Source organism: Cibotium barometz, chromosome 18, assembly GCF_041138505.1.
Source record: "Cibotium barometz isolate CiBa-2024 chromosome 18, ASM4113850v1, whole genome shotgun sequence".
In the NCBI taxonomy this organism is placed as follows: Eukaryota; Viridiplantae; Streptophyta; class Polypodiopsida; order Cyatheales; family Cibotiaceae; genus Cibotium; species Cibotium barometz.
Window position 1 is genome coordinate 19,495,087 of NC_141063.1, and position 26,199 is coordinate 19,521,285.

General features: G+C 43.6%; 1 protein-coding gene and 1 long non-coding RNA gene across 2 annotated transcripts; one reads left to right on the forward strand and one right to left on the reverse strand.

Annotated features, from left to right (window-relative positions):
• Window positions 1-5,679: 5,679 nt before the first annotated feature.
• LOC147629036 (uncharacterized) lies at window positions 5,680-20,391 on the forward strand. Its single transcript, XR_015267877.1, has 3 exons — window positions 5,680-14,279; window positions 19,486-19,699; window positions 19,809-20,391. It is a non-coding gene; the product is annotated as an uncharacterized LOC147629036 (long non-coding RNA).
• Window positions 20,392-22,999: 2,608 nt separating this feature from the next.
• Window positions 23,000-25,367, reverse strand: LOC147629037 (uncharacterized). The gene is made up of 5 exons (XM_086812854.1): window positions 25,184-25,367; window positions 24,589-24,885; window positions 24,255-24,441; window positions 23,613-23,818; window positions 23,000-23,451 (listed from the first exon to the last, which is right to left on the reverse strand). Exons 1-5 carry the CDS (start codon window positions 25,241-25,243, stop codon window positions 23,149-23,151), a joined length of 1,053 nt encoding a protein of 350 aa, XP_086668980.1. The 5' UTR covers window positions 25,244-25,367; the 3' UTR covers window positions 23,000-23,148.
• Between the last annotated feature and the right edge of the window lie 832 nt (window positions 25,368-26,199).

Genomic DNA, 26,199 nt, shown 5'->3' on the forward strand with positions numbered 1-26,199 from the left:
TGCTTGTTGAGCTTGGCAAAGCAGCAGGGAAGACTTTTATGCCTTGAACCCTCAGTAATCCACTTGCAGTCAAGGGGCTTTTGCCCAATTTCTGTCCGGGACTGTTGTATGCAGTGGTGGGGACTGTCAAGGTCTGATTTTCACTCATTTGGACAGCCAGGAGAGCATTTATTGCTACTGTACTTGCTGGTACAGATTTGGTACAACTTCGTACAAGTTTGGGCATGGCTGTACATTGATTTGAGTGAGGAAAAGGCTCATTTTCAGCTGCTGTACTTGCCGGTACAGATTTGGTACATCATTGGTGAGCACTTAGTACTGTTGTACAGTATTTTGGAAGGGGAACAGAGCACATCTAAGGTGCTGTCATAAATCTGCAGCAACCAGATTTTGGTGATTTTATCACATTCAGTGGGAGGAGAGTTGCATTCGTGCTTCCGCAGTGGGAGATAAACTTTGGGAGAACAACTGTGAGCACTTTGTGTGCTTTGGTGTAGTGTTTGCACATCTTGCAGGGAGTCAGGCATTGACTGTGACAAAGGTTGCATATTGCTATGGCAACCATAGGTGAGAGCTCTTCATTGCTTCACATCAAGAAGCTTGAAGGCTCACATAATTATGACATTTGCCAAACCCAGTGCTATAATGTGTTGCTCCAGAAGAAGCAGCACAAGCCCATCAAAGAAAGGGGTGTAATGCCCGCTTCTCTTACTGCTGAAGAATGGGAAGATATGGATGAGCTGGCAAGATCCACCATCATGTTGTCTGTGTCAAACTCTTTACTTTTCAGCATACGTGAAGAGAAGACAGCTTGGGGAATGTGGCAAAGATTGCAGGACTTGTATGCCCAGCAAAGTGCCTCAAGCAAAGTGTATTGGTTGAAGAAACTCATAGGTCTTCAAATGAAGGAAGGGGCGTCTATGACAGCCCATCTAAATGAGTTTAATGGTGTTGTCAGCCAGGTCATCAATCAAAAGTTGGCAATGGACGATGAGTTCAAAGCCACCTTTCTCTTATGCACTTTGCCAGAGAGTTGGGACACATTCAGGACAGCCACTAGCAATTCAAATGCTATGCTGTCATATGGAGATGTGGAGGGTGCTCTCCTTCAAGAGGAGATGAACAGGAAGAACAACTCTGTTGGAAAGTCCAATGCAATGAATGCACGTGGGAGATCCCAGCAAAGGGGTAAAAGCCAAGAACGGGGAAGGAGCAAGTCCCGCTCCAAAAAGGACTTGGAATGCCATTATTGTGGCAAGAAGAGACATTTCAAAAAGCAATGCTACAAATGGAAGAATGATCAAAAGGAAAAGGGCAAAGGCAAAGACAAAGGCAAAGATGAAGCCAAAGATGCAAAGCCAAAGGGCAAAAGTGGAGTCAAGATTGAAGAAGTCAATGTGTCATATGCAGGTGACAGTGAGGATGAAGTCCTATTCATGTCTTCACTTGATGCCCATTCACTCCATGCAGGAGATGGTCATGGTATGCACTCATGGATCATTGATTCAGGTGCCTCCTTTCATGTCACAGGTTGCAGAGACTTGTTTGTCAGGTATACTGCTGGCAATGAAGGAGTAGTTTATTTGGGTGACAACCATGCATGCCAGATTCTTGGCAGAGGTGATGTGAGGCTTGTGTTTTCAGATGGCTCACAGCTTATGCTCCATGATGTCAGGCATGTGCCTGAGATCAAGAAGAACCTGCTTTCTACTGGACAGCTTGATGATGCTGGTTATGTTACCACATTTGGTAGTGGAAAGTGGAAGATTAGTAAGGGCTCACTGGTTGTTGCCAGAGGCTCTAAGGTGGACACTCTTTACTTCATGCATGCTGGTGTTTGTCACCATGCTAATGTAAATGCAACCGAGCTGCCGGAAATCTCTATGTGGCATAGCCGGTTGGGACACATGAGTGTCAAAGGAATGGAGCAATTGTCTCGTTTTGGTTACTTGCCTTCTCTAAAGTTCTCAAGTTTTCAGTTTTGTGAGCATTGTATATATGGCAGGCAACTCCAGTGCCCCCACAAGAAAGCTCTTGGACAGAAAGATGCTCAGTTAGAGCTTGTGCATACAGATGTATGTGAGATGGCTCAGCTTTCTTTGGGAGGGGCAAAATATTTTGTGTCTTTTATTGATGATGCCACACGCAAGGTGTGGGTTTATCCTCTTCGTTTGAAGAGTGATACATTCTCAGTGTTTGAGAAGTTTGTTGCTCATGTTGAGAATCAAACTGGCAAAACACTGAAGGCTTTGCGTTCCGACAATGGCGGAGAGTATATGTCCAAACAGTTTCAGGACTTTTGTGATGCTAAAGGCATCAAGAGGGTGCTCTTTGCTCCTTATGATCCTCCACAAAACGGGACAGCAGAGAGGATGAACAGGACCATTCAGGAGAAGGTCCGTTCTATGTTGTCACATGCTGCGTTACCTCATGGGTTTTGGGCTGAAGCTGTTATGACAGCCGTTCATCTTATAAACAGGTCACCTAACACGAGGCTTGGTGGGAAAGTGCTAGAGGAAGTATGGACAGGGAAGCCTCCGTCCTACAAGCACTTGAGAGTGTTTGGTTGCGTTGCGTACGTGCACATACGCAGGGAAATACGCACCAAACTTTATCCTAAGTCTCACAAATGCATATTCCTAGGATATGGTGACAGAGGTGAAATGGGGTATAGACTTTGGGATCCAGTGAATAGAAAGATTATACGCAGCAATGATGTCATTTTTGATGAAACATGCATGTATAAGGAGCCTGCAAGGCAACAGGAGCCTGGCAGAGTCATCTTTGATGATGATGGACATCATGGACAACAACCAAGGGCTGTAAATCAGCCATTACAGCAACAAAACCAGCCCTTAAATGGTGCTGAAAATGGTCCAAATGGACAGCCAGAGATGGCAGAAGATATCCCTATGGATATCCCACAGTTAGAGGAGATACCGGGCATGATCTTTCAACCTTATGGCATGGAACAGGAGCCACCAATAGGTGATATGCAGGCTGGACAGCAACCTGCAAATGATGATCATTGGGTACGGAGGTCCACAAGACCCTCCAGACCCCCTGACAGGTTTGTTCCAGGGGTTGACTACTTGATGCTCACTGACTGTGGGGAGCCCTCTTGTTATAAGGAGGCTTTACAGAGGGCAGACAAGGCTCTTTGGGAGCGTGCTATGAAGTCAGAGATGGATTCTCTGCACAAAAATGGAACATGGGAGTTGGTGCATTTGCCTACAGGCAAGAAGGTTTTGCCATGCAAGTGGGTTTACAGGCTCAAAGTTGCACCTGATGCAAAGCCAAGATACAAAGGCAGAATGCCATGGTTGCTACCAGGCCGGACATTGCATTTGCAGTGGGAGTGGTTACTAGATACATGGCCAACCTTGGCAAGAAGCATTGGGAAGCAGTGAAAGGTGTCATGAGATACCTGAAGGGCACACAGGATATGTGCATCTGCTTTGGCAAACAGGATGCATTAGTGCATGGTTACACGGATTCGGATTATGCCGGTCATCCAGATAACCGGAAGTCTACTACCGGTTATGTGTTTACTACATTCACAGGAGGTGCTATGTCATGGATATCCAAGATGCAGAAGTGCATTGCCTTATCTACTACAGAGGCCGAGTATATTGCAGCCACAGAAGAGGCTTGCAAGGAGGCATTATGGCTATCTCGGTTAGTGGTTGATTTGGGTTATACAGGGGATATTCCATTGTTGCATTGTGACAGTCAGAGTGCCATCCAGTTGGCAAAGAACCCTGTCTTTCATGCAAAGACGAAGCATGTGGATGTGAAGTATCACTTCACCAGAGAGGTGATAGAGGACAAGCTGATTCAGCTTGTCAAGATTCATACGGATGACAACCCGGCTGATCTGTTGACAAAGAGTTTGCCTCCAGAGCGGTTTGCTCATTGCAGACACTTGATGGGCATTGGATGAGGCCAGTTTCAGCCTTGATATGGCCTTGTATATTATCATGTACATGCTGATTTTTTTTTTCTTTTCCTTCACTTAAGGGCACATTGCCTTTAAGTGGGAGGTTGTTGGGATAAAGGTATTATGCCCACCCTTATAGTGTGTACAAGCCCATAAGTTTTATAGTACATAGTACACTTAGTACATTAAAAGCACTAAGTGCACTATGTGCACTAGAGCAAATATACATGTGTGATAGGGGAGTCACACACTCATACTTTGTGAGTTGACTTATCCCCACATGTCTCTCTCTCTCTCTCTCTCTCTCTCCCTTCTTCTCTGTGTGTGTCTCCCACATGAAACCCTAACTGTTTTAGCTGAGCTTCTTTAGCTCCTTCACCCATATAACCTGGCCCCTTTCTCTTTCACGTAGAGCAACAGAATGCTCCTCAAACCCCACCTGGAAGCCAGTTTTGCAAACATCATGCACTGACAATAGATGAAAACCAAGTGTGGGGACGTAAAGAACACGAGAGGAATGCTTCACTCCTCTGCCATTGGGAATGATCTCCATCCTACCCTCACTGTGAATCGGTATAATGGAATTGTCGCCAATGAAAATGCGACCTGACTGCCGTTTAAGATCCTGTAAAAACTCTCGGGAAGGAGTCATGTGCTTGGAAGCACCACTATCGAGAATCCACTCCCGAGTATCTCTGGCGATGAAACCAACTACCCCCTCGCTCGAAGAAGATGAAGCATCTGTGTCCAAAATCTCCAAGTGCACAAAAGCTGGAGTCTTTACAGCTGAAGCTGAAGAATCATCACTCTTTGCGATACTCCGCTTAGGACATTTTCGCCAATAGTGACCTTTCTCGCCACAACCGTTTACAGGTCCGCTCGGCCTTCAATTTATCACGGTCTGAGTCGGGCTTCTTCTCAAAAGACTTCTCCGGTGAAGACTTCCCTTTGCCCTTATTGTTGTTGTTGTTACGGCCTTTCGACCGTTGGCCAATCAAGGCCTTAGAACCTCCGCCTTGTGGAGGGTTCGTAAAACGCTCTTCCTGGTCCAAGACCATAGGCACAACCTCCTTCCATGTGATGGTACTGAGCCTGCCACCACTGGTGATCAAAGAGGAGTAAAATGCTGAGTACTGAGAGGGCAAGTGAGACAACAAAGTGATGGCCATGTCCTGTGAAAATATCTCCTTCCCAGCCTGAAGAACCTCCTGTTGAAGAGCCTACAACTTGTTGATGTGCTCCCGCATCGTCGAAGACTTTGCAGGATTCATCACCCACATCTGCACTTCCAAGGAGATCCACTTCATGGGTGATACCTTGTTATATAGAGAAGCCAAATGCTACCAAATCCCTCTGGCCAGCGTCATATGTTTTATATGATTAATCACCTGTTGTGTGCAATTAAGGAAGATGAAAGAACGCACACGGGCATTGACACGATCCCACAACTATGCTTGAACCTCCCGTTCTTTCCGAGTAGAGGGTAAAAGCTCCCTATCCTCCAACTCCGGCCGTAGAACACCAACCACAATGAAATCAGCCAAGTTATAAGACTCCAAGATAGACTCCATCAGTACCTTCTATATGCTGTAGTTGTTCCGTCCTACTGTCGATCCACCGGGAATGTGGGGAGAGTAGGTATCTTCACGTGCTTCTCAGCCATCTCAAGCAAGTCTGCCATCTCAAGGGTTCACAAGGTCTTGTGAAGGGAGGGTGGGTGGGGAAAAAAATGAGGAAGAGGTTGCAAATAGTATGCAAGTTGGCTGTCCAACGGTGATGGCCGCCTTCTACCTGATCTCCAAGTCCCGAACAGCCCAATCAATCTCCAATCAGCACCACAAATCAGCAAACCCTCAAGCTCCCACTGTCTCCAAGCTTCAAGCCACCTGGGGCTCTGATACCATGTTAGAATGCACAACGGAAATGAAAGACAACTGTTGTAGAGAGCAAAACACAAAGAGAGAGAGAGAGAGAGAGAGAGAGAGAGAGAGAGAGAGAGAAGCTATATAAACTCTGCTCTATAACAAGATCTGATGCACAAGATACAAGAGGTGTGGGGGCTAGGCCCTTTATATATATGGCCCTGGGCTGCTGGCCAAAATAGGCTGACAGCAGCCCCAACTGCTCATGACCAAGAAAATCACCAATCGGCCAGATAAACACAGTCAGCTAGCACTGAGTGAAGTCGGGTAGCAACATGTCTAGTCGGCCAGCAGTAGATAGAGTCGGCCGGCACATGACAGCACCCCACGACCCAAAAAAATGAGGAAAATACATGGAAAAATAGGGAAAAATGGAGATACACCTAATTGGGCAGGCACACCCACAACAGAGGCCCTAGTTTGTAATGTACAGACAGGAGATGACTGCCAACACCATCTTCCTCTTTCTGGAAGAATATCTAGAAGCTTCCTCAGGTTTTACTTGATACTTGCCCTGTGCATTAAGGGCAAGTATTCTGAGATTCATTTCCAGCATTGACGCCAAGTCCAGGAAAACATCTGTAGCATTGGACTCCATAATCCTTTTGCTTTCCATAACTGTCCTCACATGAGGGTCTTCGCGGTACATCTTCAAATTGGCATCCTTTTCGTGAAGATCTTGACGAAGCTGCCTCGTCAAAGAGTTATGATGGGCAAGCTGTGCATCAACGATCTTGATGTACTGCTCCACCATGTGCTCAAGAGTTTTAATCCTCTCCTTGTGTTCCTCGCAACTTTGGGTCTTGTCCATAATGTAGGATCGTTTGCCTAGATAGAGTACACAAGAGGCTGTACTCTCATACCAATGAAACCAATCCCGTCCAATGAGAGAAAACCAGGATCACTCGGGGCATAGACAGACAACACAAGACTAGAAAAACAAACTTTGAGATGCAGCGGATTCAACCAGATACAACACCAAAAACACAGCACTGAGCCGGAACAGCTGGCCCCCCGTAGGAACTTTATTCAGAGAATAATCTGTTACAATAGACCAAGGTGCGGGTGCAATCCTGCACCGGATTTTCCACAAAGCTCAGCAAACACTTGCTCAAAGATCAAGGTACCAATCAGCACCATAAAACAGTACAAATCAGCCTCAAAACAGCCCCCAAAACAGTGGCCAACTCCGAAAGAAGAGAGAGAAAGTGCTGCCCTGCTGTACGACCAGCACTCAAGAGAGGAAGAACTGCTGTACGACAGCCCTTAGAGAAAAGAAAGCATGTGCTGCTGCCTTGCTATATGGCCAATGCTTAGTAGAAAGAGAAGAACACGCCACTGCTGTACTGTACGGCCAGCGCACCAATTCCCCCCTTTTTGCCAAAAGTGACTGAACAGCCAAAAATATCAACTTATGTGCTTTTCTAGCTTGTTGGCCAAGTTTATGCTAGGCACCTCCCTTTGTCCAGTGTTCTAGGCCCAACATATTAATAAGTTCGGCCACACTTTAATGATGTGTGAACCCGTTGACTTATAAATCTTATAAGCCGCCTTAATGAATAAAATCCCATATTGCTCATGTTTTGTAGCCATCTTTCAGGCCAAACTTTGCCAGTGAATGCTTCAGCTTTCTTCTGTGGAAAATGCCCGTTCACACCTTGGCTCCAATCAATGTGTGAAACACTGGTCAAGATTGGTGAAGGGACTAAATTAGTGACAATATCTCTTTGTCCATACTCCAAGTCGAAACCAAACAAGTAAGTATTGGTGTTGTATCCACCAACTCGAAGGAGCAATCTCTCGTTCCTCAATCCGCAGTGTCACGTCAAACACATGCTACTCTCCATTGGCTTCCATGCTTACACATGCAACCACCAGGTTGAGAAATAGAAGGCCGATTGACCATGCACGTGGATGTAGAACGTCCACTAGATCTGAGCGCAGACATCAAGTCCCTAGCATACTAGATTCCAGTTTACTGACACATGGCGTAGACATAGTCCCCTGCCAACAAGGTGTTAGTCCACATGACCCTTGGCGTAGACATAAGTCCCCTACCAACCAGGCATGTTCTTCAGGGAGCTGTGGACACCCCCTTCACTGATGTATACCATTTTATATCCCCAGTATGGTACAGGATGGAGCTAGCTAGGTTGCATATCATGATTGTATACTCCATGCATATAGCTTTGCATTCTCCTAGTAGTAGAGCTCCATCCCCTGCACACCCAGATTCAGCTTTTTTTGTTCAGTACTTTTTCATTTTGTTGGGATGACAGAGGATACCCCATACAGGTACTCCGATTTGTCTCATAGGCCGAGTTTGGTCTTTTGGAAGACGTTAATAAAATCTTTCTTTCTTTCTTTCTTTCTACCACTTGCACTCTGTGCTGGTACTTTGACCACACACCTTGGAGAAGTCGTGGGCTCAAGTGTGTAACATAAGATAAGAATCACTCACACAGGCATAGATATCGTAGTGCTCCATAAACCATTTTGCTACACATAGTTTATAGGCATTTTGGCCACCAATAGTTTACAGGCATTTCGGCCGCCAATAGCAATCCTTGATCCATGAGATAACCGTGAGTTTTTTAAGTCCAATGCATCCCATTTAAATGTTAAAATTTATGCATCTCAGTGTAATTGGGTTGTACCATTTATTGGATATTTATTGTATTTTCTCCTTCTCTTATGAGTCGTGGACTAGTCGGCCTGCTCTAGTGCAGTCGGCTAGGTGCTCATACTCACTATTTAAGGAGGCATCCCATTTCTCACTTTTCCATCCAATCCCTTGCACAAGTTCAACATTCTCTTGTTGGCCAATTGCCATTATAAAGCTTCAAGCTAATATAAAAGGTGATCTTGTCCACAAGCTCTCTGTACTCTCTCTCGTCTTGTTTATGCTTCCGCCTGTGCATTCTCCAACATGATATCACTCGCTTAGGTTCAGGCTACTCCATCTTTTGCAAATCTGCCTGCCTTCTCATCTGTGCCTTGCGTTCTCTGCCCTAGCTCCTCCTGGTTGCAGATCAGTCCCAAACAGTGGCTGCGTTTTCCTAATCTGCTGTGTTTTCTGGTCCAGCCAGCCCTCTTCTTGCTGCCGGGCCAGTTTCTTGGCTGCGTTTTCTCCTATAGCGGCAAGCCGGCTAGGTTCTTGGCTGCGCTTTCTTCTACAGAGGCAAGCGTTGGAGTTTTGGCTGTGTTTTCCGCTCCAGCATCAGTTGTTGGTGAGTTTCTTGCATGTGGAGTTGCGAGACAAGTGGCTTTACATCTCCTCCTTCCTCCACGAGTCCCTACCCTTCCGGTAGGAGGTTCCCGGTGGTGTCTTGGACTGTTTTGTTGCTGTCTAGCCTCTGTCTCTCTCCGGTTTGAGAGGGGGCTGATTGGTTCTGGAGCCTCGCTTCGTTGGAAAGCACTTGAGAGAAGTCTTTGAGAGCTGAGGTCTGTGTTTCTTGTTGCTGTGGATATGGCTCCCTCCTATACGAACAAGGATGACAAGTTGAAAGGACCCAACTATGTCTATTGGAAGCTTCAGATGCGGATCTGGTTCATCCACAAGTGTTTGTGGAATATTGTTCAAGGCACTGAGAGGAAGCCCGATCGTCCTCAGAACTCTAGGAGGTGGACTCAGGATCAGGAGGATGAATTTGTTGCGGAATTACAAGACTGGGAGAATCAGGACTCGAAGCCGCATTCCGTGCTTGTGCGGACCATAGAGGAGGTCTCACCAACCGTGCAAACTCTCACCAGTGCTCATCAAGTATGGTCTAAATTGGGAGATCTCTTAGCTCGAGATTCGTCGATGAGGGCAGTTACCTCGCAAGGGCAGCTCTATGGTTTGTTATTTGCTGAAGGCAATTCCATGGAGTCGTTTCTCATGGAGGCCAAGGTTATCCATGACCAGTTTTACTGGCTATGGGTGTTGCTTTGTCCTCTACTCAGCTAGCTACACTTATCCTCACCAAGCTTCCCCTGGACTATGATGTGATTTCTCGATCTTTGCGGTGCTAGGTCACATCCACTCAGTTGGATTTTGATGATCTTAACTCCCTACTTTTGGAGGAGGAGTCCGTTCTCGTTTCACAGGGTAAGTTTAAGGTTTCAGTCAACAATTCTGACCAGGCACTTTCCTCAGTTCAGAAGAAAGGTCGGAGTCACTGCTTCTCTTGCGGGAAAAGAGGACATCTATCCAAGGATTTTTTTGTCCAAGAAGAAGGGCAAGGCTTCATCTCAGAGAAAAGGCAAAGACACGACACATGATAGTGATACAGCTTCTAGTACCACTTCTAGGGCTCCCAGGGCGCTTCCGGCTTAGGAGGACCCAGATGGTGTACTTCTCTAGTACACATGTAGTTCCCCCCTATGTGCTTCTAGCCAGAGGAGGCTTGTGGGCGGGAGAGGGGGCTGATTGCAACTCCACTTACTGGTGCATGGGGACCATGATTCGGAGTTCCAAGCATTAGACATCTGGCAGGACATGGTTATCTTTTGTATAGCATAGATTATTAACTGGATCTGTTCCGAGTTCATTGTTCGAGGCTTTTGGAACGTGATGTGTTTCCCGTCCACTGTTGGGGATTATGGGAGCGGTGTGTCCAACAGCTAATCATCTATTCTTGGAGTTCATTGCATACTTGTGTGGGAATTCGTAGCCAAGCAAAGTTCCTTGTTGTTCATGGTGGCATTTTGTTTCGAGGAAGCAAGTTGGTGGGTGCTCTCTCCGAGGTGATTCTAGTATTCGCGGTGCTGGAGGGTCCATGGTTACATCTTCATCAGCTTATCTTCTTCCGACTCTTGCACACTAAGAGATGTAGAGGGGGTAGAATTTATGCATCTCAGTGTAATTGGGTTGTACCATTTATTGGACATTTATTGTATTTTCTCCTTCTTTTATGAGTCATGGACCAGTTGGCCTGCTCTAGTGCAGTTAGCCAGGTGCTCAATGCTCATACTCACTATTTAATGAGGCCTCCCATTTCTCACTATTCCATCCAATCCCTTGCACAAGTTCAACATTCTCTTGCTGGCCAATTGCCATTGTAAAGCTTCAAGCTAATATAAAAGGTGATCTTGTCCACAAGCTCTCTCTACTCTCTCTCTTGTCTTGTTTATGCTTCTACCTGTGCATCCTCCAACATCCAAAAACATAATCCATTCCAAGAAAGGGAGCCATAAACAATGTTTCCTTGAAACCATCTCAAGGCAAACAACACCACCTTTCTCCTTGCATGGCTATACAAGGGTTAGTGAACATAAAAAACACTTCATAGTAAATAGCAAAAGCACCAACTTTACAACCTCAAAGTATACTTAGCTTTTCTTTGCCAGGTTGGTCATGAAGCCAAAAGAAATATCTCCTCACCATATCCTTAAGATATCCCGAGATATATCTCCATATAGCTTGCCTGTAAGCTTGATAATACGATCCACAATATCCATATTGAAAGAGTGCTTTTTTCTCTTCCTCCTTGATAGAAGAAAGCTTTTGCTTCCAAGAAAGCCTAGCCTATGCTCTGATACGAATGTAACTTCCTGGAGGGCCCGGGGGTTTCGCAAAACACTTGACCATTAATGCAATTAAACAATGGAATTGGCCACTGCCTTAAACATATGCCACTTAATCCACAAAACCGTAAGAGAGATGTGTGCACAACTGACACCGCATAGAGGCCGGAATGGGCCGACCCCCTGTGTCAAAACATGCCTTAACCTGCCATTTTATCGAGCCTGAAAGGATATTATTTTGGTATTCTATTTGTCTTTGCTGTTGGCCGGCAGCTTACCCTATTTGACGAGCAGTCCTACAACATATATAAGAAACTCAACATTATTCACTTCAGTTAGATCTGAAAACAGCAGGTACAACCCTCCACTCAGCCGGCACAACAGGTACAATGGCTGGTACAGCAGGTACATTGGTTGATTCAGCTCGTACAACATGCATACAGCAATGAAGAGGCTAAAGAAATAGAGAAACCGTGTGTTGAGGGGAGTCAAGGAGTGTAGGAACTCTCCCCATAAAGTGTTGTAGACAAGAATGCGAGCAACCCTCATAGTAGAGGGTAGTCTGTAGCAAGAGAGCCTCTCTTAATGAAGAGAGAGTGGTCCAATTTATAGATTTGGGCCTCCCATGAGCTATAATAGCAAGAGAAGGCTATAATGACAAGTGGAGAGCCACACAATAGCTGAAGTGACACTTGTCTCACTTTGATCCGTCTCACTTTGATCCACTTTCTTGCCACATGTCCCAATCTAAGAGATGGGTTCTCCCATAATATTTACCTTTAAAAATATCCCAATTGGTAGACTTTTGCCAAATGTGCTTTGGCATGTCCCCCCATTTGCTTAATTCCAGACGTAATGACACAAACGGAATTTCCATTGGAGTTAGGCCAAAAATAGTAACCCTCCTAGATTTTATGAGTGTGATCCTTTGTATTTGAGGATAATCCCCCATTCCCAAAGCTTGTACTTTCCAAATATTTAGTTGCCTTGGAGTCCACAAGACCCCTTTCCATATTGGGAAATGTCCAAGGTGGTGGCACAAGGTGTGGTCACCACATATGCACATGTCAAATATGATGCCAAGTGTCCCTAATAGGTGTCACTTTGCCACACATCACTACTTACATAGTATCCTTCTAAGAGGCCGTTCCCACACAAAAGAACTCATACACTAGTGGTTGTTCAGACACATTAGAATTGCTCTAGTTAAGCCCTAGTTCACACACAAACAATTGCTAGTTTACACAACCACTAGCACCCTTTTATTTATTAACCCATTACACATTTTCACTACCGTGAATGTGAATGTTGGTAACCAACTCACCAACATTAGACACTATAAATAGGAGTCTACTTTAACCATATTCATTCATTGATCATCATTGAGTCATTGAGAACTCAAGAGTAGTGCTACCATTGAGTATCTCCATTTAACATTGTATACAGTTTATGTCAGTAATACATGGTAGATTAGGTTCTCTCTCTATTGTGTATTAAGCATGAAGAAGCAACACGTTGAACATGGGTCCAATGGTGAGCTAGAGGTTCAAGCGGCACTATTACCGGGAACTAGGTGGCAAGATAGATCAAGCGGTATGATTCCTAGATCTATACTAGTAGGTGGACCAAGTGGTTCATCTCCAGGGTCCTCAAGCTCAAGTGGTACGATTCCTCTATCCAGTATCCTGGATCCAGTGTTATACAAGCTTGTGATGGCACAAGCATTGTGAACGGAGATTTCAACATGAGTGTGTTGCACTAGCATACGTGTGTGTGACACTTGGATTTATGTCTGAGCATGTGTGTGTTTTGACTGCCTGTTTGACTTGTTATGTGTCATCCTGAGGAGCCGGGGATGCTCGGAACTGCGTAGCCCCAAGACATCTGGTATGTTATGTTTGTTAACATTGTTATGTGTTGACTTGAATTGGGAAAACTCCATTATGTATGTTGAAAAACTTGTAAAACCCGCTTTATGAGTGACTTGGGTGGGCACTTTATTTTAAAAGGCCACTCATGCCACTTTATAAAAGCATGGTAACCCCTTTTTATTGCGTTTAAAGCTTTGTATCATTGTAATGCTGGGGGTAACGCTATTTTAATAAAAGAAAAGCATGTTTTAGCTTTCCCAACATAAAAAGTACACTTTGTGTGTATGTATGTATGTATGTATGTATATATATATATTGGCTAAGCCCTTGTGGTAAAGCAACTTGGTGTACTTCAACAAAAGCACGTCAACCTCATCATGTCACTATCTTCATCATCTACTGTCTGTGCCTCTCTGCCTTAGTGGTGGACTGCGCCATAAAGCTGACAGCCCTCTTTCCATACACTACGGATTCTGTATAGAAGGCTGTACCTGCCCAGAACTGCCATCAGTGTACTGTATCTGCAGACTGCTGCACACCATTACCCCTCTGTACACCAGTTTCAGTTGTGCTCGTTTTCTGCTGTGCTACTGTACATACAACATGGCCGTCTACAAGCCACCCAGAAGGTTGTCCATCTGCTGTGCCTGCTGTTGGGGATTCATAAGTGTTGTACCCGCTGCTGGAGATCATCACATCACCGTTCTCATGCCGAGAACATCTGTGTTCAGTAGCTGAGTACTTGAAAGCTGCTGTACAGTCATCTTTTCCTTCTGCTGCTGATCTGTGAGCATACAACCTCTTCGCCTACAGGACCTGGTTTTACTGATCTGCAGAAAACCCTAACCCTAAAATACAGAGGTTGAGCTTCAAGCTGAATCTGCTGTGTGGCTTTCTGTGAAATCTACGTCGTGTTGAAGACTCTTGAAGACTGCAATCATATTTTGGCCTTCATCCCTTTTGCCAGGAGTGTGGAGTGTGTTGGAGATCTATGGAGAACTTGAAGACTAGAGATCAACATGGGCCTGTTGGTTCCAGGTATTTATCACACATCCCAAGGACTTTCTTTGCTTGAAAAGGTTGTAGGTACACGTAGTGCATCAGTAAGACCTCCTAGGCTGCATGTGGCACACTGGGTGGATAAACCCACTGTGCTCGACACTAGGAGCCTTGGCATGAGCAGTGTGTCACCTCTTCCATGGGGAGATGAGTGATTGGGAAAGCGTTGTCTTTCTGAGCCCACTGCTTATGTTTTCTTTTGCTTTTTTCATATGGAATTTGGTGCTCCTTCAGGAAAGCCCCAGAAATTCTCGAGTAATATATCATTACCAGTGTGGTATCCAGTATCTCATTATGTTATTTCCTTGTGTTTTAATGCGATTGAATGCATGTTTATAATTTGTCATATTGTCTTAATGTCTTGCTCAATAGCTGAGTAAAGTTCCTTAAACACTATATCCGGGTTAACACGGTCCAAAAATGAATTTTTCTTCACTATTCTTTAAGAATTAAGCTTTAGGGCAAGCCATTCAGACTCACATGTGGCATGGACACCTCTAGTACTAGTTACCGCTTGTGGGAACGTAGCTATTGATATGGAGGCCTTGCAGAGAGGAGGTGTAGAACACTTGTGCTTAAGTGCTAGGGTTTTCCAGAGAGAGAAAGAAGAGTGCGACGGAATCACACATACAACACACACACGAGTCCTAAACTATTGCTCTGTATGATGTGTAATTCAAGTACAAGGTGTGGCTGAGAATGAAGACGTAAAATCACAGCCTTGTGACCTACTGTACCCTCTTGGCTAGCACTGCACCTACAGAGAAACGCTGTGTGAAGTCCAACATTGAAGAAAGTGGATGAATATGATGATTTGGCTACCCACACACACACACACACACACACACATATGTGTATGTGTATATACATACATACATACATACATACATATGTATGTATGTATGTATGCGCCAATGCTCCTAGTCATCGAGTAGTATTGTTGTTGGCCATGTGTACCTAATTGCCATGTTATCATGTTAGCACTGCCATGTGGCAATACCACGTGTCACCAGCCTTGTGGGACTCTACCTGTCAGTTGCTATCTGATGTCCGGATGTGCCTTGTATACTCATAGGTGTGTCACATTCTCCTTACTTGCATTGCAACCGTCCTCAGCTGCATGGCCTCTTGATAAGCTATCAACAACGGGGGAGACTCGTCCATGAACTGATCCTCATCAAACTAGACTGCATGCTGGATTGGGTAGCCCTTGAACTTGAGGAGACACTGGAACTACTTTTGAAGAGAACCTTACTTGTATTGGTGCAAAACAACCGGCTCCGATACCAACACCTCTTGTAATCCTCCATCATCCACTAACTCGGGTCCGGTGGAGCGCTTAACTTTGGCCCATGATACTCTACAAGGTTGCTGGAATGAAACACCGGATGCGTCCTCCAATGGCTCGATTACTCTTGCTTGAAGACTACATCAGTGAGCTTCTTGATAATCTTGAATGGGCCTTTCTTCTTCAGAGCTAGTTTGGAAGCAGCCTCCCTGGACTGTTTGAGCCTCTGCTTCATGATCTTCAAATAAACCCAATCTCCTTCTTTGAAGGTAGTATCCCTTTGATGTTTGTTAGCCTCGTGGAGTTGCTTTGTGTGCGCCTTCCATATGTCTTCTTGTATTTATCGCTATAGCTGATCCGAATCCTGAATCACTTGGTCTGCATCATAGTTCCTTGTGGAACTTTCGAGAGCTCGGGTCATCGGGTTAATAACCGGATGACCATATATCACCTCAAAGGGAGTATTCTTGGTCGATGCTTGCATTGTATCATTGATGGCATGCTCCAGCAATGGCAAGAACTCCTCCAAACGAGTGTTCTACATCCCTCTAGATGCGGGAGGATTCCAAGTCTGGGACTCAACAATAGGGGCAACAGAAAGGCAAAGACAAGGGTTGCTAGTCCAAGGCCAAGGATGATAAGGACAAGGCAAGTGGAGGAGCCTCGCCTCACCCTAAAGAGTGTTGCGCTAAGATGGTTGTTGGACAATGCTTTTATTGTGATTCCATTGCATATTGGAAGGGATTGTCCGAAGAACACGAGGAAGCAGAATGGTAAGGGCAAGGAGAAGTCCAAGGAGAAGGCCATTTTGTCTGTGCTGTAGCAGTATCTATGACACCGGCACCATCTACTCCTCTCGCTCCCACCAATACAACAACTTCTCTTCACTTGACTCGTTTTGGGAGGATCTTAGTGGTTGTCGGCCGGCATGATCTGGTTATGTGTCGACGGATGCTTCATGGACATCCGGTGTCCATACTCTTTGATGGAGGAGCCTTAGAGGACATCATTAAAGACCGTGTGGTTGAGCGGTTGAAGTTGCCTAGAATGGTGGCACTAGTGGCATAATCCTGGCCACTGCCATGAGAGGCAAGCGTAAGAAATTGAACAAGTTTCGGGTTGCGGAGACCTTGGATGATGCCCCATTGGCGTATGGGGAGTTTTTTGAACGTCGCACATTCAAGGTGGCACCTTTGGATAAGGTGGATATTATTCTAACCACCCATGGTTGTATGATCATGCAGGCATGGTCTACCACAAGGAGCACAGGTTGACTCTCCAGTCACTCCTTAGAGGCGATTGGGGAGCCTTTTTTAAATTTTGTTTGTTTTTGGTGATTCTCTTCTTTCTTTTAAAATTATTCTTAAGTTCAGATTCATTTGGCCTTATGACGGTATGTAGTCCTTACCATCTCACACATGCCCCGTTGCAATTATATCTAGTCCTTAGCGACTCGATACTTCGAGTCGCTCCTTAGAGGGGATTGGGAGTCTTTACCATCTCTCACATGCCCTGTTGCAGTTATATCTGCCCTTCAGATAAAATGGCTGGTACGGGAGGGTGGTCATACATGTATGTTATATGTCCGGGATATTCAGCTAGACGACTTGGAGGATTTAGCGGCAAATAGGTAGCGCATTTTGGACGAGCATGGACACTTGTTCAGTGCCGATTTGTTCGGGGACCACTGTAGAACACTCGTGTGCATGTCCTAGGGTTTTCCAGAGATAAAAAGAAGAGTGTGGTGGAAGTGCGGCCCAAGAGTCCTTAACTACTGCTCTGTATTATGTGCAAGAAAGAAGTAATTCAAGTACAAGATGTGGCCGAGAACGAAGACAAAAAATCATAGCCTTGTGACCTACTGAACACTCCTAGCCTAGCACTTCGCACACAGAGAAACGCTCTGTGAAGTCCAACACTAAGCAAAGCAAGTGAAATACCCTTCAAACCCAAGTACATAGACACGAGTTTTCTACAAGGGAGGCCATCCAACTGAGGATAGTTGCAATGCAAGTAGAGAAGCGTGTAACACACCTACACAAGGTGACCCAAGAGTAAGAAACAGGATCGACCAGCTGCATGTGGGAGTTGGTCAGCAGTGCATACGTGTGGATATGCTGGTTGGGTCAGGTTTTTTTTTTTTTGGGGGGGGGGGGGGGCTGTGTGTGTCACATGCACAGATGTGGACATGCTTAAATCCCCTATTTTAGCTAGGATTAGGAGCCTTTTTAGGCATTGACCAGCCTGTTTATGGGATTTTTGGTATGTTGCTGTCCAAGGACTTGGCCGACAGCACTTGGGTAGTTATAGGGGCAGTTCCATGAGTATATAAATAGCAAGGGTCAGTTCAGCCAGTATTCATCTGATCCCAGGCTTTGTGGGACAGGCTATAGGTATAAGAGATTCCTTTTGGAGGTCATGTTGGCTAGGACCTATGTACATCTTGATACATATATACATAAAATATTGTTTTAACAACATCTCTCTGTCTTCTCTCTGTTCATCTTTGTGTTTTTGCATAGTTCTTAATACATGCAGTTCTTCCGCATGTTACCTTGGTATCAAAGCGTGGTGGAAGTCCTAGAGGTGCTGAATTGTAGCAGATTTGGGAAATGCACAGTACAAAGGTGGCTGTTTTTGCTGGAAGGAAAACGCAGTCAAGTGGTTCTTCAACATTAGGTATCCCGGTGGTGCCAGAATGAGGGCAGCCATGGGGTATAGAGCCCCTAGGAGGGTATCATGGGGTATGAAGCCCCTAGATGCTTAGCCCGGCAGCCATGGTACAAAAATGAGGGGAGGAACAAGGGGTTGCAGGTTTCCAAGAAGGGATCTAGCTCTCAGCCCAAAAGGTACCAAGGACGAGACAAGAAGACCAGGTGCACATTTCTCAATGCAGAACATAGCGATAGAGATTGGAGCAATCCAAGTTTGCAGCATAAGGTTTTCAGGACAAGATCAGGTTTTCAAGACAAGATCCAAGTGGTCAAGATTGCGTTAAGTTTTGGAAGCAAGATGCCAAGGATGGAGTCCACATGGAGTAAAGGGATGATGTCAATCATCCACGATCAGTTGGATTCCCGTCATCAAAAGCTTAGCAGGAGGGGATGTCACATGTACAGATGTGGACATGCTTAAATCACCTATTTTAGCTAGGATTAAGAGCCTTTTTAGGCACTGACCAGACTGTTTATGGGATTTTCGGTATGTTGCTGTCCAAGGACCTGGCCGGCAGCAGTTGGGTAGTTATAGCCTATAGGGGCAGCTCCATGAGTCTACAAATAGCAAGGGTTAGCTCAGTCAGTATTCATCTGATCCCAGGCTTTGCGGGATAGGCCATAGGCATAGGAGATTCCTTTTGGAGGCCATGTTGCCTAGGATCTACGTACACCTTGGTACATATATACAGAAAGTACTTTTTCAGCAACATCTCTATCTCTTCCCTCTGTTCATCTTTGTGGTTTTGCATAGTACTTAATACAGGCAGTTCTCCTGCATGTTACAGGGAGGCATGCTAAGTTTTGATTGAGGGAGTCCATGTCTGTAAAGATAGGGAAATTTAGGTCATGAAGCTGGACGATCAACCTCCCAAGTCCTTAAAAATAGGGTGTTTGTGCATTTGCTGAAGCATCTCAGATATTCTAAATCTTGTCCATCAGAAGCGCAGGAGCAAAGCTGCGAAGTCATCTTCAACCAGCGGTGGTTTGCTAAGGGATAGCCATCTACAGTAGATTTAGGGCTGAGATCGCCCTCTGATTACATTTTGTACTTTTAGAACAAGCTTGCTTTATTTTCATTGTATGCTTGCATTTGAATGTGTTTTGCAGCACAAGTATTCTTATAGGGCACTCTTGTACTAGATTTCTACTATAGAAGGCTGATTATTGCTTCGTACTTCAGGGAAGAGGAGGGCTCTAGTACGGGTTGATTTTCTCGTGATTTTGTGATTTTGTCGTCAATCTGTATCAAGGTTTCTCTGTTGCCACATACCATGGGGAGGAGAACCAAGTGGTTGACCTTACCATCAATAGTCTCCCTTGAACATGGGAGATGGCAGTTTTAGATGCCTACTTTCGACCAGCTCTACTAACTCTTGTTACAGAGGAAACCAAACGTGAGAGAACAAGTTTCTTTTCCACCATGAAGGTGGTATTGCTTTTCATAGCCGGAAAAAACTCAAGTAGATCAGGAAACCCTAACAAGAGTCAAAATGGTGATTGTAGCTGTTCAGTTTTGGTAATCATATTGAGAAGAAGGATCCGGTCATGACTGTGGAAGTGTGGGCAGTATGCACATTTTAAGGATGTGGGTATGTGCAACACATCTACCAGTATGCCACTACACCACTACAGAGCAAAAAGAGAGTAAAGCCAAAATGAAGGTATTGACTACAAAGCGCAGTGCAAGTTGGAGACATGGAAGCATCAACTAGTGCAAGGGAGAGTGAGGGAAACGAGCATGAAAAACCTGCTACATCAATGCGATCAATCATGGTGGAAACTGACTGGAAGATGCTGGAGGTTGGCCTTCACTTGGGTGTATGGTTGGGCTTAGAGATGGGGCTCTAAAAATGAGCCTAAGGGGGTCTTTTCTATGGGTGAAAAGTGGAAAAACAAGGGTCCTACCTTTTAGCTATTTCATATGGTTCTCTTGTGTTAAGTTCTTAATACTTACAATAATAAAAGGATTTGTCTGATAAGTGTAGGCGTGCTACTTATTGAAATCACAGTTAATTGTGAGGATGATCTTTAGTACGGTTGAGAATCGTTACTATTGTATAGGCAAGTGTGTGAAGAGTATTGTATTGTTACCATTTTGGGGTCTTGTGAAGAGTATAGGCAAGTGCGTGCTTAGCTAAGTCTTGTCATAAAGAGCCATATCATTGTATCCTATCATTGTCATTTTGGGGTCTTGTGAAGAGTATAGGCAAGTGTGTGCTTAGCTAAGTCTTGTCAAATCTCAAGTCATTAGACACTCGGAAGGCCATCTTTGAGTCTCTTTTTACGTGCAATAGTGAAGTGTTTATAACTCTACTAAGATTATAGTTTGCGAATCCCTTTAAGTTGTGCTTATTGAAAAACCAAAATCAAGTAACGTCTTCCTTTTCAGTTGGAATGTGTAAGGCTGGCACAATACAAGGGGCACTCCTCAATTGTTGAATCAAAGATTTTCATATAAGTGGGTGTGATCACAGGGATATGGCTCTTTATGACAAGACTTAGCTAAGCACACACTTGCCTATACTCTTCACAAGACCCCAAAATGGTAACAATACAATACTCTTCACACACTTGCCTATACAATAGTAACGATTCTCAACCGTACTAAAGATCATCCTCACAATTAACTGTGATTTCAATAAGTAGCACGCCTACACTTATCAGCTAGCAAGGATACAATGATAGGATGCTTATTTCCTTTTGTTGTTGTAGCTACCTTGATTCACTTGATTTGATTTTGTGTCTGCTTCAGCCACCTTGCTAAGTGGTTGAAATAGTTCCCAAAGAGAATGTGCAAAAAAATAAAGAGGATGTAAAATGATAAAAGTGATATATAAACATGTATCTATCTTTATATGCTACATAAATGAAAATCTCTAAAATTTTAACAATGAACCAAGATTCAAGAGGTAGCTACTCGTCCTTATTGCTCCTCATGACGTTGCAGGACCTTGGTAAGGATGCAATATTACCTATGATGGAAGGAATACTTGACTCACATCACAGTATTCTGGTCGTCTTGTACATTATTCTGATCTTTGAACTATGGATGATGGTTTGCTGATGGGAGAGTGATAAATTGGTAGACATGGTTGCAGTCTAGGTTGAAATGCGACAAGCAAAGTTGCAGTGTATAAGTAATGCTATCAATGTGGGCAATTGGAGAGCACCAATAAGACCCTCAAAAGGGATACTAACAAAGATTGTGCAAGATGAGCCCAATGAATAGGATAGATGATTGCTTACATCACTATGGGTACAATCACCTTTCCATCACACTCGAGTGTAGGGGAAAGACTACGTTCATCATCGAGTGGAGATCATATATGTACAAGGTAATGCCTTTTGGGTTATGCAAGCTCTTGTTACTTTCCAAAGTGTCAGATTTCTTGCATAAATCCATAACATTTATGGATAATTTTGTTGCTTTCTCAAAATTGGTAAAGGTACTTGGGATATCTGAGAATTTTTCCAAAGGTGTTGAGAAATGTAGAGAACTTCATCCACCATAACTTGGACGTATATCTTTTGAAACCAATATTAATAAAAGCACCTATATCTTTTAACATGGGAGATACCTTCACAACATTATTTGAAGATGAAGCTTTTGAGAAAATTGAACATACGTTTGATAAGGATAAAAGAAACAGGTATTAACAGGTCCTTGGTTGATAGTAAGAGACCACTTGAATGATAGTAAGAGACCTCTTGATCGATTGTGAAATGAGAAGTGTTTCCACAAGTCATAAACACAAGTCATTTATAAGTCTTGTTTGCATTTGAAGTAAAGAACTTTATGGCCTTCACATTATGCTATGGGAGAGTCAATCTTTAGTTAAAATACTTGATTTCTTGAGATAAAGCATGTGTCCTTATCAAAGCATTGAAATGAATCCATGTAACATTTTCAATGTTAGTGTATTTACTTTAATAATTTCATTATCAAAGAATTCTTTAATGATTTGATTTAATAATTTAAATAGATATTTTTATCTTGTGTATAATAATAATTATGATCATTTGATCAATAATTTAATTTACCTTCTTAAATTAATCAAATTGGATAATTTAAGTCGCCAAATATACATAGGTTTTGTGTGTACGCGCACGTGCATTGCAACTTCAAATCAAAAGTATCAACAGGTAATCTTAGTGTTCTCAAATTCATAGTAATAATACATTTTAATATTGGGTTAAATATTTATGAATGCAAATGTTCTTGTATATGTTCTGTTTTTATCTTCGATTAAGGTGGCCATCATTAAAAGGTTGGAAAATACATTTTCTGTAGTCTCCGAAAATTTTCCGGAGAAAATAACCGTTCGGCTAAAAAGAAACCCCTTTTTAAAACTTGTACCTAGCATTTTATAATCTTTACCTATAATTTATCCAAGCTTCAAAAACCACCACACTTAAACCATGGTCCATAACACCCACCAACCAATTCAAAAAATCCACGTGAACCTAACGAGAGTAGCACATACAAATAATGCTCAAAATATATTAATATTCAACAATGCTCCCATACAGTAATAAAAATTTGTTTTAGAAGCCTTAATTAAAGGTTTTTGTGATTACTCTTGATAGACCTCCAAGAGAGTTTTCTTTTTATGTACAACAGAACAGAACATAAAATGCTGTTACCTGCTTTCCGTTTACTAAATTCCTTTGGCATTGACCATAACCTAGAACCAGATTATATCTGCATGTCATTATAAAAGGCATGTAATGATGGATTGCTTAGGCACAGATAGCTCTACTTAAAAGGATCAAAGATTAAGCTCACAGTAATAATTTGTACAGTTGCAAACATGTTTTTAAGTATAACATGTACATGTTAAATTCAAGCCCACTCTCCTTCCATAAGAGGCTTGATATTTGAAGACTCTTTCTTTCCATATAGTCCCACAAGTGCTGAACAAGACTCATCATGTTGTATGTCAAGGTGGAGGCCAAGCTCTTTTTCAATATCATCTGAAGCTGATATGAGAATAAACTCACAACCCTCATAGTTCAAGTAGTCACACGGGTCAGCAGAAACAAATCGATAACGCCCCATGCGGCTTTGAAGGGCAGCGGGGTACGTAGCTTTGCGTTTATTGCCAATCCCAACATTTCTAGGTGTGGGTTGCTTTGGGTTCTTTACCTACAAGATGATGATTCAATGGACAAATGACAAAGGTGGTCTTGCAACCATGAAAGCTAAGCTTACCAACATTCAAGTTGAGCTATCTCAGAATGGAGAAAAGTGAGATAAAAAATTCCATTCAAAAACTAATGATTAATAGTCAATAATCATATGCTTACCTGGATAATGTAGGATCCTTCATCCTCTATGTTGAGCTCTTCTTGTGGTTTATGCTGCTTACTTGGTTCAGGAAGTTCAAGCTTGTACACCAAATGTGTGTGGGTTTGATTTCCCTTTTTGTGTACTAACAAGCAAAATGTTCCCTCCCCCACGGGCCTTGCACTAGGCTGATGCCTCCTTCCCCTTGTTGATGTCTCATATTCAACTGCCAAAATCTCTCTCAAACTCCACTTACTATCAAAAACATCACGCTTCTGAATGTGACCCAGCCATGAATTTTCCTTCCTTGTAACTATGGAAAAAAAAGGGCTTTTGGAAGCAATTTCATTGCTCTAAATTAAAAGCCAAAGAGCCCTTTTTCTCTCCTAAAAGGATGAAAACACACCCTTGCTTATACACTAATTACACATGCACATTTTGCATTGGGTTTTGTGATGTGCAACTAGATTATGAGATTGAAATAAACCCTAGAAACTGGGCTGCCCTCGAGCATTGCCACAAGAGGGGTGTGTGCATGCACGCGGGCACGAGCACGAGCACGAGCACGAGCACGAGCACGAGCACGAGCAACATAATCATCCATGAAAATGTAAAATACTACACCAAAGTGCTACCTTGAAACACAAGAAGTTCTGAAATACCTGGACCAAGAGCTTTCTTAATGTCATTGATATTAGTAGTGACGAGCTCAACAAAACCCCAAGATGGCCTGGTTCTCTTTGATGCATCCGGAAGTCTCTTGCGACCCAACACCAGAAGCCTATATAACTGTTGCTCCTCAATGTTCACCTTCTGCACACATGGCACACACAAAGCATCCTGCTCTCGCTCTAATAATTAACATTGGACAATTAACACATAATTAATGACAATTAACACATAATTAGCTTAAGAACTCTAATAATTAACATTGGAGTGATTGTAATGACAATTAACACATAATTAGCTTACGACCTCTCCCTCCCCCCCTCGAACCCCCTTCTTGGCAACCGCTTTGCCCTCTTCAGGCTTGATTTCTTCTCCTCCACCTCCTTGCCTGCCTCTTTTTCGTTTACGTTTACCTCCTTTGGTCTTCTTTTCACCTCCTTTAATGTCTTCTTTCTCCTTCATCATAGACTCTTTCACCCCACTCTCATGGCTCTGCTTGAGCTCCTCTTTCCTCTTGCCACACTCAGGCCGAAGCACTAGGTACACCCTCTGCACATCATCGATGCTCTTCGGATGCTCTGTCTCAACCTTGGGCCTGTAGAAGAAAAAAATTTCCCCCTTTTCCTGAAGGCCAATTATATGCACCACAGAAGCGATTAATCAGTCAATCAAGCTGGGCTTCACCACACACACACACATACATACTCACTCTCTCTCTCTCTCTCTCTCTCTCTCACACACACACACACACACACAAAAACAAACACACACACACACACACTCTCTCTCTCTCTCTCTCTCTCTCACACACACACACACACACACACACACACACACAAAAACACTCTCTCTCTCTCTCTCTCACACACACACACGGCAAGCTACAATTTGTACTTAAAATACCATCCCATGCGTATCTCACCAGAATGTCGACTTGTGAGGAGCCGTGATCACTACTTTCTTCTTGCTTTTTGTTGTCCATATTTTGTCTTGAGCTCCCTCTCAGTCTCTCCAAGTGCGTGTGTTTTTCAACCTTACGTCTTTCGAGTATTGTCTAGACGTGCTTGCGTGCATGCATTTCACGTGGCTTGATAATCCCTACGTTTTTGACTGTGCCGCGACTCCAAGCATCATTCTCGGACACTTGCTATAAATGAAAGGGAGAAACCCCTTCCTAAGGTTTACTCCTCCAACTTTAAGTTTTCTCCAACTCACCAACTCAGTTGCTTTCATTGACTATCTTTGCTAGTTTCTTTGCATTTACTTGACATCCCTTTCTTTGGGGAGTAAGGATCCTTAGATTGTTGATGCATGGTAGCGAACTTTTCCCATAGCCTATAATGGAGTTGGACGGTGTTTGTGACTTGAGGCATTTGGCATTATTACCGAGCACTAGGGATAGAGGCAATGTGGATCAATGGTGGGTGTGGGTGAAGAAGAGGCCACGGAAAGTTCTTGTTAATTTGAGGAAAGTCTAGGTGATGTGTTAGTACCATAGGCCAAGTGCATTGACCATGGTCCCCCCATCTAGAGATGTACCTAGATGACTATCGATGGCTTCAATCCATTTCTTATTGAGGATGATGCTCTCTCTTATTGTACTTGTAGGGGTCACATAAAACTTTCATAATGTAGGATTAGATCCAATAAAAAAACATCACTTCAAATCAACCAACAAACATAACAACACAACCCCCCTTAGCAGACGGGCCCGAAATGATGGGTTTTTACAAAAGCGTCCTTTACGCGATGACGAATGTTGTATAAACGACACTTTTTTGAGCTAAGAAAATGCGTCACAGGGATCGTTGCATAACCAGCCGCATATGCGACGTGTTTTGTACCATCCTTAAACGAAGATGTTAGCGATGCTTGTAAACTATAATGTGTGGCTTAAGCGACGCACTGGGATGTTAAAAAAACCTGAAATAGATGGCT